Genomic DNA, 11,401 nt, shown 5'->3' with positions numbered 1-11,401 from the left:
ACACCTTCTGTAAATTCAAGACGAATGGGCAAGTAACCATCATAAGGGTACTTATGAGAGCTTAAACCCCAAATTTCCAAGTTTTCCACAGGCTTCAAAGGTAAATGTGCCAAGTAGGTATTGTAGAAATTTCTGTACAAGATAGTAACCTGTGACCCACTATCCAATAATGCTTTGGCATAGACCCCCTCTATTTGCACAGGAACTTCAGATGTTGGACCTACTAATCCAGAAGGAAGAACATAAGAACATTGACCTTCAGAAAGAAAAGAGTTGGAACGCATTTCAAACGGAGCCCGGTGCCGTTCCTTCACAGAACCCCTCTGGAGTTTCCCGCCATGCGACTCTGCTTAATGAGCTTCTGATTAACCTTCCTCAGGTTTTCTTCACCTGTGCATTCTCTTCTAGTATGTCCATCTTCACCACATTTGTAGCAGAAAATGTCTGGCTTAACTGGCATAACATGGTCTTTCTTAACCACAGCATCCCTAACTTTGGCATCAGATTCCACCACAAGACCAGTTTTCTTTGAAGGGGATTCTGGAACGGAAGCGGCAGTGACAATTTTCAGCAGTTTACTCACTTGAGTTGACAATTCTTTCATATCACGTTTCAGGCTATCTATCTCCTTCTCTGAGGAGGTTACTTGAGGTACTGCCATAGCAGCAGCCACCCCAACTTTGGGCCTATCTCTAGCACTAATCCAGTTCTCTTCCTCCCTGACTTCTCGAAGCAGTTCAGAAAAATTAGGAGGATCACGCAAACTGTAAGTCACTCTCAGCCTCATGGCTACCATATCAGTAGTAAGAGCACCTTTTATGACCTGCTCCATCCGTCTTCTATTCAAGTCTTCTGATCTAACTCCTCCTTTCAGAAAGATACGATGAAGGATCTTATCAAGTCTGTACAGAAAAGTAGAGAGTTTCTCACCTGGCTCTTGGTAAGTACTGCCAAACTTCACCATAAGATCTGACTCACTCTCTGTACTACCATATGCAGTATCAAGAGCCCTGAGATAGTCAGCAGCAGTTGAAACCGGACTGCTCACCTTCAAAAATCTGACTATGTCAGCAGCAGGCCCTTTCAAACTTTCCACAATGCGCTGTCTCTTGACAGGCTCAGCACATTGCCACTCACCAATCATCTGAGCTGCCTGTTCCATCCAGGAATCATAATCCTCTTCCCCAGGCGGAACAGGTTGCACCCCTGAGAACACTCTCAGTTTCCTGTAAGTAAGAGGATCACTAGCGCCCTGTGTACACTTATCAACTAGACGGTCAATGGCATTCACCAAGTTTAAATTCACATCAATATTAGGTGGCTGTTCTGGTGCAAGAAGAGATCTCACATCACCCACTGACTTTCCCTCCTATTGCATCAGATGCATCAGCTTCTCCCTAAAAGTTGCTTCTTCTGCATCTGGGTCTACAATTTTAGATCCAGGAGTATGCACCCCCCAAGGCCCCACTACCCCAGAAAGGCCTACTTCAGGAGGTAGAGTGCTAGGGTCAAGCTCACCACTAGTTTCAATCAACACAAACAAGCTCATTCCCTCTTTATCACCCCGCCGTCCGCGTATTTTGGTACGTCCGAAAGCTTTCACTGTGTTTAACACTTCCAAGATGGTCTCATCCTGCACATCTAAAGGAACACCAGTAAGTATGACACAGTTAGCAGGACTAACCTGGGCCTGACGACTCCACTCAGCGACTTTAGAGAGATCCATAACACCCAATTCCCAAACACTGCAATAAACGAACAAAACTAAAACAGTCAACCACACAGGGAAATGGATCCCAGCAGTGCCTCCAAAATGTAACCCTTTTTTTTAAAAAAAAAATACTATTTGATATCACTTGGCGCACAGGAACCTGGTTTCCCAGCTTTTAGATGGAGAAATACACTGAATTTTCAAGCGTGGTTACTAGTACAGTTAAACTCAAAAGCAGTATGAATAATTATAGCAGTGCCTCCTTTATTAACACTAAGACTATCAGGGAAGAAATTGTATCTCAGGAAATATGTATCTGACAACAATTATTTATTTACAGAAATAAAATAAAGAATATGAAAAATCAAATAATTCAAAAATAAATAAAACCCTTTTCTGTAATTATATGTATGAAATACAAAATAAAGATTTTTCCCTTTTCACCCAAATGAAATTACTGTCTGTTTCTTTTTTTTTTTCCTACCACCAATCAAATTACCATTTAACTTGCTGTGAGCACAACACTCACTTGAACTGGTTCGCTATTTAGTAACCAGTATTCTTTTTAACTTAACGTAAACAGCTGAAAATATCACTGACTCGGAATTCACCACAAATCAGTAAATTAGACAGTTAAGTTAAAATTTGGGAACTTACATGAGATAACAGAATGACTCACTTGAACATTCAGTTCGGTTAAATGATTCACAATACAACTTAACTCGAATGAAATGAAATGAGCAGTTCACAAAGAAATAACCAATCAATAGGTTAGTCAAATCCCCGTAAATGTCACCAATAGTGAAATACCCAGGTGTTTATCACTCGTTGGGGCCCATACGTTGGTGCACTTTTAGTATTTCAACTTCTCGGAACAGTAAATGGATTCAGATCTGAAACACGTTACTCACGACCTGTTACACAGCAATGCAATGTTTTTTTTTTCCTCTATCGGCAGAAACTTCCATGCCGCGATGACAGTGCTGCAGAACACATCCCCAGTTGCAAGAAATCGCAGTTCGCGCTAGAGAACTGTGAACAAGGGAATTCCTGTAGTGCGTCACTCCTGTCACAGCCACGTCCCGAACACTTTTCCAGGCGCTTTTCAATGATGAACCATCCCGTCACGTTGTCAGACACCTGCACGACATGACAATCGATGACTCACAATAAAAAAACACTACCTGAACACCGTTGGCATTGATTTGGCCAAGCTAAGCGATGTTAGTCGGTTTATTTTCTCTATGCGTCATCAGTCTCTGCGTGCATGAACGATTCCTTCCTTCCCACTTCCCCCAGGCTGAGTTCTCATTGGACCATCACAGTCCGTCACTCCAACTTAGAGAAAGTTTTGATTGGCTTAAATTGTAGGATTTATTTTCACAATATGTATATAAATAAAATACAATACCACCACACAAAAAAAATTATTTACATTAAATATCCTGGAGAAAAAAAAAATGAAATACAAATATAAACAATAAAGAACTCTCAATATATACATTTTCTAAGAAAGTGAGTGTGTTACACAAGCCTGCAAGCTTTAGCCAAAAAAGCGTAACGGCTAATGCTAACTCTCCGCCCCCAGCGTTACGCAGAGAAGGATACCAGAGGCCATTTTTTGAATGGATGTCAATGGATGAGAGTCTTTCTAAATGTTTGTCTTTCTAAATGTTTCGTTTGCGTGTTGTTAATGTACTGTTAAATGTGGTTAAAGTTACCATCGTTTCTTACTGTATTCATGGAGACAAGACTGTCATTATTTTCATTTTTTAAACACTTGCAGTCTGTATAATTCATAAACACAACTTAATTATTTATAATACAGTGTGTAATGTTAGCTTTAGCCATGGAGCACTATCAAACTCATTCAGAATCAAATGTAAACATCCAAATAAATACCATACTTACGCGAGTAGACATGCTGCATGACGAACATTTTGTAAAGATCCATTTTGATGGTTATATTAGCTGTGTGAACTCGCAAGCTCGGGGGCTGGGGAGAACGAGAATTTAAAGGGGCCGCAGCCTGAATCGGTGCATATTTAATGATGCCCTAAAATAGGCAGTTTAAAAAAATGAATAAAAAAAAGTCTATGGTGTTCAGGGGACACCTTAGACTTATATTACATCTTTTAAAAAGACGTTCTACAGCACCTTTAATTTATCGACAGACTGTTTGCTAATCTTCAGCATGTTGGTAAGCTACTATATCTTGCAACATATTTTCTAATGTTCATTCATGTTTATTTCGTCCTGTAAAGTAGTAAAGAGGAAGAGATGATCGCCTTCACTCATGATCCGCGACAACTGTTTAAGATGAAAACTGAAAAGTGACGCACAGTCTTTGTTCAACTTTCTTTTCACAATATAAATAAATAGCTTAGGCCCATTTGCTTATTCTGTAAGCGTGTGAATAAAAATGTGGATGAAAAAATAAACTATTAAACGTCTAATTAAAATCTAAAAATTAAAATGACGTGATAATTGGTTATGACGGACAGTGCGAATATCTAACGCGACCTCTGATATATATATCATATCCTATATGTATATATATCCTATCAATGTAACTTTCAATAATAATGGAGCCTTTCTCCATACCTAAAACAACATATTATTTATAGAAAATAATAACAATTAACAACAATAGTCATTATAAATGACAATAGGAAATAAACACAATTGTACAATTCAGTCAAACATACAAAAGTAGTGCTCTCTACAGTATGTAAGTTAGACTATATGTAGTAAGACTACATATAGCCTTAATATTAAATTATTAAATTTAACATGGCCCAATTCGATTTGCTCAGGAACAAGTAATAGACCAAAGATTGCCTGTTTTATGTACCCAAAATGATATCTCATGTTCAAGCACTATAAGAGCCAGCGGCAAATCCTCAAAGCACTGGCCGAGATGAAGCTGTTTTCTATAATTATCACTGTAATATCGCACAGCCAATCAGATTCGAAAACCAGAAAGAACTGTTTATATATATATATTATATATTTATATATATATATCATTGTATGCAGTGTAGGGGAGTAACTACTGTACCTAAAAGTAGTGACATTAGTAGAGGCACTGTTTTTTATTTTGTATTGTGTTGTGTGCACAGTCCTGCAAATAGCATTAGGAGTCAGTCATATAATTCAAATAAATGTTCAATAAGAAATTAAAACTCCCTACATAAGACTATACATAAGTAAAACAACTTCTGACACCTCTGTGAAGCTGGCACCCCATAAAATGGATAATCCCCAAAACTATGCCATTCATTTGTGCTACGTTTGTTCTGATTTGTGTTGCAAGAACGAACGTTCGTGCTAGTTTGGTGTTTGCGATATTAACATTATTTTTTTTTTTGTTGTGTGACATAACTCTCCTCCCCACGTCATTCCAATCACTCCAAACCAGTGCCATTCGTTTGTGCTCAGCTTCTGCTGTTAAAACAAACACTGTAGCTATTTTCGTTCAACAGATATAACAAATATAATTTAGGTAACTGTTATGTCACTGTCCATGCCATGCAATCCAATTGCCATTCATTTGTGCTTGATTTGTGCCAATTTGTGCCATTAAAAATACCCCTGTAACTATGACCGCTTCTTTAATATATAGGTTTGAATCAGCACAGTCATATAGCACAATGGCATAGATTTTGGGATTATTTCGCTTTATGGGGTACCAACTTCATGGAGGTTAAACACCTAGAGCTTTCCAAATAATTTTTTTAATTGTTTTTTTTTTTTCCCTAATGAATATTGTTTTCTTAAACTATTTTTGTTTTGTTGTCTTCTTCATATGCATGTTTTTTTTTTTTTTTTTTTTTTACTTTTCAGGAAAACACGGCGCTACCACAACCCATAATGAAATGACACTTCACAAACATAATCCTTTACATTGATCTCTGTTAGAGAGCTACATATGGCAATTCATCTCACCTGTTGAGCAATAAAAACACCATCTCCAAAACACTTTTGTAACATTTCAAATCCCTCAGTTCACACCATCTCGAAAGCCAAGCCGATGTTGATTCTTGTTTTATTACGAGCTCTCTCACATGAATCAGGGTAAGACAAAGACATGTTTTGGAAGAAGGACTGGTGATATATTCACTCTTTATTTAAATTTTGTTAATTTTGAACAACAAAAAAGTTACATACCTTTAAGTGGATTTCAGAATGTTTTTGTCTACATTTTCTTTATTCATACATGTACAAAGCCTGATGATCATGCTCTCCAGCATAGTTTGAGAATGAAAAGTGCATCCTTTGTGCTTCTATGGAATCATCTGACCATCCATTTATGTTCAACAAAATTTGTATGATCACAGTCATAAATTAGCTTACATTTTATTTGATGACTAAGTAGTTCTTCTTCAATTCTCAGTCAACTTTGTTTTAAAGTTTTCAATACTTTAAGACCATCTGTTTGTTTCCAGGTTTAGTTGAAAAAAAAAAAAAAGATAAAAAGTATCTATTATATTCCATTATGTTATATAATATTAAAATTATGACTATCTATAACTGAAGGACACAGTCTACTATTTCCTCCAGACTTACACTACAGTATCTTAAAATGATCTCTAATATATTGAATGGAAACCACAGGCATGATAAGGATTAGGGGAATTTTGAAGATTAGTTTTAATGACAGGTCTCACTCCTGATTTTCTCTCTTCAAACTTCAGTCTGTGGAGAGAGGCACTCTCACATTTGCCCATCTATTTTGTCCCTCAAATGAGGTGACTTCAATTTTGGGTCTAGTAGAATGAAAAATGGTGGCAAAAAGATGTATTCTGATCTTGAGTCTGCAATGAGACATGATTCCCATACAGATATCCACCATAGTGCACCCATTCGGACTGTATCCTCAAAGAGCCATGAGACGAGCTGCTTTAAAGCCTGCAATGCTCTGAGGAAATATACATTGATATATGGAAAGCCTGAATATTAAAAATGCATTAAATTATTTATTTATTTATTTATTTTGTCAACTTGATGTCAGTTCTGCCCCGTGACTTTTATCAATAAAATAGCTTTGCTACTGAAAATGTTATTTCTCAGTGAAAATACCACTGCTTTTCAAGTAATTAAACTTACAGCTTCACCATTAGTTGAGAGATGCTGCACAGATGCAGGTAATTCAGTCATGCACAAGTAGCCTTTTTAAGGAAAAGGACAAAAAAAAAAAAAGAAAAAAAAAAGAAAATAGAAAAATGCAAATGAGGTTGGGGTCCTGTTCCACTAATTACTCTTTTGTTGTGACAGGACTTCACATATCTGACAGTCAGGTTTGAGCTTGCCAACATTTCCCCTAGCAGTTCTGGGAGTTTGATATTGTTTGGCATCAGATTAAAGTATTTTTCATGGCTTGTGAAATGGGGAAATGTTTGTGTTATTTGCGTATAATTTAGGAATGTTGACTGAAAATGCAGTTTCCACTTCATTGTGCAGTAGGAGCACAGCCTGTATAGTTTTGGTAGCCAAGCCTACAGTCTCTACGGTGAGTCTGTACATGTCAGGACTTTTTTAGTTTAGGTTCAGTCACTGTGCTCAGCTATTTTGCCAACTTATATTCTCTTTTTAGGTACAGATAACATGTTCCATGTTGAGCTGTTGTTTTACTAAAAGCAAAAGACTACATTTTAAATGTGTATATCCGCAAAATGTTTTTTGTAAACTTTTCAGACTAGACTAGCATTTCCAGTTCCCCGCAAATCAAACATGAACAAAAATAACTCCAATTTTCTTTTTATATACTCTTAAAAATAATCTCACATGAAATTAATGATTATAGTAATGGTAGGTTTTAGTATCCTTCATTAATGAGTAGCAGAATATTACGCTACTTTTCGGTTGACATATCATCAACACTGTAAACCTGAATAAAATTGGAGTAATCAGTTACATATATTTTTTGAGTGATGATGTTCCCAATTTTAAGTAAGCAGAACTATCAAGTTTTGAGTTTGTAGTACACATGCATGCTAATTGCTCTTAATTTGAAGTATTGAGTTGATTAGTTCACCTCCCAAGTCTTTCGGGTTTGAGTTGTTCATTCTTTTGTCACGTGACCTAAAATTACAAAACCACTTATATTTTTATATTAGTTATTCTCTTTGCTAGAAAGCTTTTTCGGCACAAAAGTGTTATTTATTTTTATTTATTATTAAAAAAGCCTAGGTTGTGCAATGTTTTATTTAATTTTTATTTTATTGTATTGTATTTTTTATATAAATTGTTTTAATTAATTTTGGAACAGTTATCTTCTTTGCTAAAGCTTTCAGGCACAAAACTAAACAATGAAAAACAATTCAAGAGTGTGTACAATATGTTGTCTAAAGTATCATATGTTACAAAAGTATAGTAAGTAACACTATAGTCTAATCTAAAGGGTTAACTCAAAATACATAAATACAAGAAGGTATTGTATTTTATGAAGATTAGACAAATAAAAAAAATAAAAAAATTAAAGCATAACCAACTCTTCATTATCTTTATTATCGCATTCAGTGTTATGGAAAAGAACCATCGTGAGCAATAATTTGAGACCAGAAACGCATCACATAACTGTAAGAGTAATAATAATAATAATAATAATAATAATGACTATGTATCCGTTTGTAAGGAAGGTTGTAAATTAACTAATTTCTCTGTCCAAAGCTGTCACGTCACGTGACAAAAGAACGAACGACTCAAACCCGAAGACTTGGGAGGTGAACTAATCAATTCTCTTTCCGGCTCTGACTGCATTGGTTAAGCATATGGGGCTGTCACGAGATGAACGAACAACTCAAACCCGAAGACTTGTCAGATAAGAGGTAAGGTGAGCTAATCATAGACTAAAGACCCAGGTAAATATTGAATTAATCTTTTCTGTTTCTTATACCATTATAGTTTTGTATTGTTTGCAGTGTAATTAACGTTTGCAATAGTAGTACATGTGTTAAGAAAGTAACACGTAAAATGTAAATATATTTTGCTAAAATTAACGAAATGACTCGAAAAAAGATTTGTTCATTTTGCTGAATGAGACTCAAAGGTCCGAGTCAGTAAAATGATCCAAACTTCCCATCACTAATAAGTTGTCAGAGCTCAAACAAAGTTGAATGAAAATTTAAGTTAAGAAACTCAAAGTTTAAGATTTTTATTTTGTACTCATACTTTTTATAGTTCTTAACTTGAAATATTTGAGTACACTAATTTATACATTTAGCTTAAAATTTATCAGGTTATCTCAATGTAAATATTTTGCTGGCTATAACAAATTTATTCAGAAAATGCCAACTTGCTAACATGTTAAAGGTCCGTTTTTCGTGTTTTTTTTTTAAGCTTTGATTGTGTTTAAAGTGTGCAATATAACATGTGTTCATGTTTCGCGTGTAAAAAAACACAATTTACTTATCTGTATACCGCTGTTTCCACTGTCATAAAAACAGACTTTTTTGTGTATTCCTGTGGGAGGAGGTTAGTCAAAAAACTGTTTTAGTGACGTCATTAAAGAAGGAAGTAGAGGGATGTAGTCCACACTGGCCGTTCGATGTAGGCGACTTCTGTTAAATAAAATATCTCACTTGGCATTGAACTTTGAGCTTTAAAATTTTACAGATTTTATTTATACTCTAACAACAACATTACACACTAACTAAAGTTTGAAACATGGGATCACAAAGAACGGGACCTTTAACAATAGCATGATATAGTACATTTGATATAGAAATAAATCCCAGCCCAGATTCAGTTAAGCTTAAGTTAGTCTAAATCAGTGGTCACCAAACTTTTTAAGCCCAAGATCCCTGTCCTCGAACTTTATGAAAGACAAGATCTACCTATTGAAGAATTTGTAGAAAAAGACAGCCCAGCCCAGTATTTTTTCATGGCCAATTCAGATTCTGATATATTCATTTTTACAAGCAAATTGGTCAATTCCAATACTGGTTGCAGGTGATATTATTGTTTTTATTATATTGTTTATTTACTCTATAACAAGCAAACTGGCCTTAAAAATATCTAGCCATTTCAAATTAGAGGTAACCACTGCATTTAATCGCGATCCAAACAAAGATGCTACACACGTTGCATGAGCAGTCGTTTTGGTAACACTTTATAATAACTGCACACTATGAAGCATTAGTTAAGCATTAGTTAATAGTAAATTAATCACTTATAAAGCATTAATATACATTAGTAAGTAGTTTATAAATACAGCTATAATTGCTTTATTCTTGATTTATAAGCATATCTATAATGTGTTTAATAATTGTATTTTCATACTTTACTAATAATCAATTTATTATTTCTAAATTAAGTATTACATTATTTACAAATCAGTTATTTAGGAGTTGTCAGTAATTCATTTAGTAAGTTTAAGTAAATGATTAATAAACTATTTTAACATTCATTTATACATCTTTTTATTTAGACACATAGTAAGAGTTACTTAGTGTGTTAGTAAATGTTTTATTAACACATATTCCTACTGCAATTCATGATTAATTCAGGTAGTTATAAAACATTTGGAAGTAGTCAGTTAACTATTTTTGTGAGCTCATCTAAAGTGAGGACTATTTATGCTTTGTAAAGCTTTTATAAATGAGATTTAAAGGTTCAGTGACCTTCTGCACTGCTGTTCTCTAATGTTTTAAAGTTAGTACTGAGGTAGTTTTGACACTAGGAATATGTTAATAAAGCATTTATTAACACATTGAGTAACTAATACTATATGTCTAAATAATAAGATGCATAAATGTACATTTAAATATTTTATTAATCATTTACTTACACTTCCTAAATGATCTTATGAACCACTGACAACTCCTAAATTACTGGTTTGTGAATCATGTAATACATAATTTAAAAATGATAAATTGATCATTAATAAAGTATGAAAATACAATTATTAAACACATTATAGATATGCTTATAAATCAAGAACAAAGCATTTATAGCTGTATTCATAAATGGCTTACTAATGTCTATTAATGTTTTATAAATGATGAATTAACTATTTACTAATGCTTAACTAATGCTTCATAGCGTGAGTTATTCTAAAGTGTTACCGTTGTTTTTGATTTGAATTAGATATAGTTTCAAGATTTAAAGCAAAAACAGAATGGTCTGACTTTATCTTTGTGAAATTATATGCTACACACACAAAAAAGCATGAAACAAAAACAGCAGACAGGCTGAATGAGACGCAAATTCACTCTCTGACAGCAGGTTGCGCTTATGGAAGAGCAGTGATACAGCGTTTCCTTGGTTACCGCTGTAAACAAAGCAGCACTGCGCTTATAGGCCTACTACTTTATTCTGAGGTAAGAGGAAAATAAAATGCCATTGCCATCAAAACTTCTGAAGACAGTAAGCTCCCTTTTAAAGATACATTCATATAACCCCTCACCCCCAATTCAATATTTATCATGAACAGTGAGCTGCTCTGTCTCTTTGCGTCTGTCTTCAGCGTCTCAGTGCTGTCAAAGAACTTAGAACCCAAGAGGCGACACTTTGATACTTTTTGGATAACAGCCACTAGATGGGCGCTCCGGTAGTATGGGCTGAAAATGCTAACTGGACCATAGAATCCTTCACATCTTACACACCCAAAATCGGTGAATTTCACTGCCAAATCAGAAGCACAATAGAATAGTTTTTAAAATTAAGTCACCAGTAAATTTTATGGCT

General features: G+C 34.8%; 1 protein-coding gene across 1 annotated transcript; it reads right to left on the bottom strand.

Moving 5' to 3' along the window:
- Positions 1-310: 310 nt before the first annotated feature.
- Positions 311-1,726, bottom strand: LOC137019870 (paraneoplastic antigen Ma1 homolog). Its single transcript, XM_067385019.1, has 2 exons — positions 1,519-1,726; positions 311-1,326 (listed from the first exon to the last, which is right to left on the bottom strand). The coding sequence occupies exons 1-2, from the start codon at positions 1,724-1,726 to the stop codon at positions 311-313; spliced, it is 1,224 nt and encodes a 407-aa protein (XP_067241120.1).
- Positions 1,727-11,401: the final 9,675 nt, after the last annotated feature.

Source organism: Chanodichthys erythropterus, chromosome 5 (assembly GCF_024489055.1).
Source record: "Chanodichthys erythropterus isolate Z2021 chromosome 5, ASM2448905v1, whole genome shotgun sequence".
NCBI classification, from domain to species: domain Eukaryota; kingdom Metazoa; phylum Chordata; class Actinopteri; order Cypriniformes; family Xenocyprididae; genus Chanodichthys; species Chanodichthys erythropterus.
The sequence above is the reverse complement of the archived record's forward strand: the minus strand, read 5'-3'. Positions and strand labels throughout refer to the sequence as shown.

Bases quoted from the DNA above. Each gene is read 5' to 3' on its own strand.
- LOC137019870 (XM_067385019.1), bottom strand. From the start codon at position 1,726: ATGGATCTCTCTAAAGTCGCTGAGTGGAGTCGTCAGGCCCAGGTTAGT. The intron at 1,327-1,518 runs GTGAGCTTGACC...TTCTTGCACCAG, and splicing joins TGTGTTGATTGAAACTAGTG to AACAGCCACCTAATATTGAT.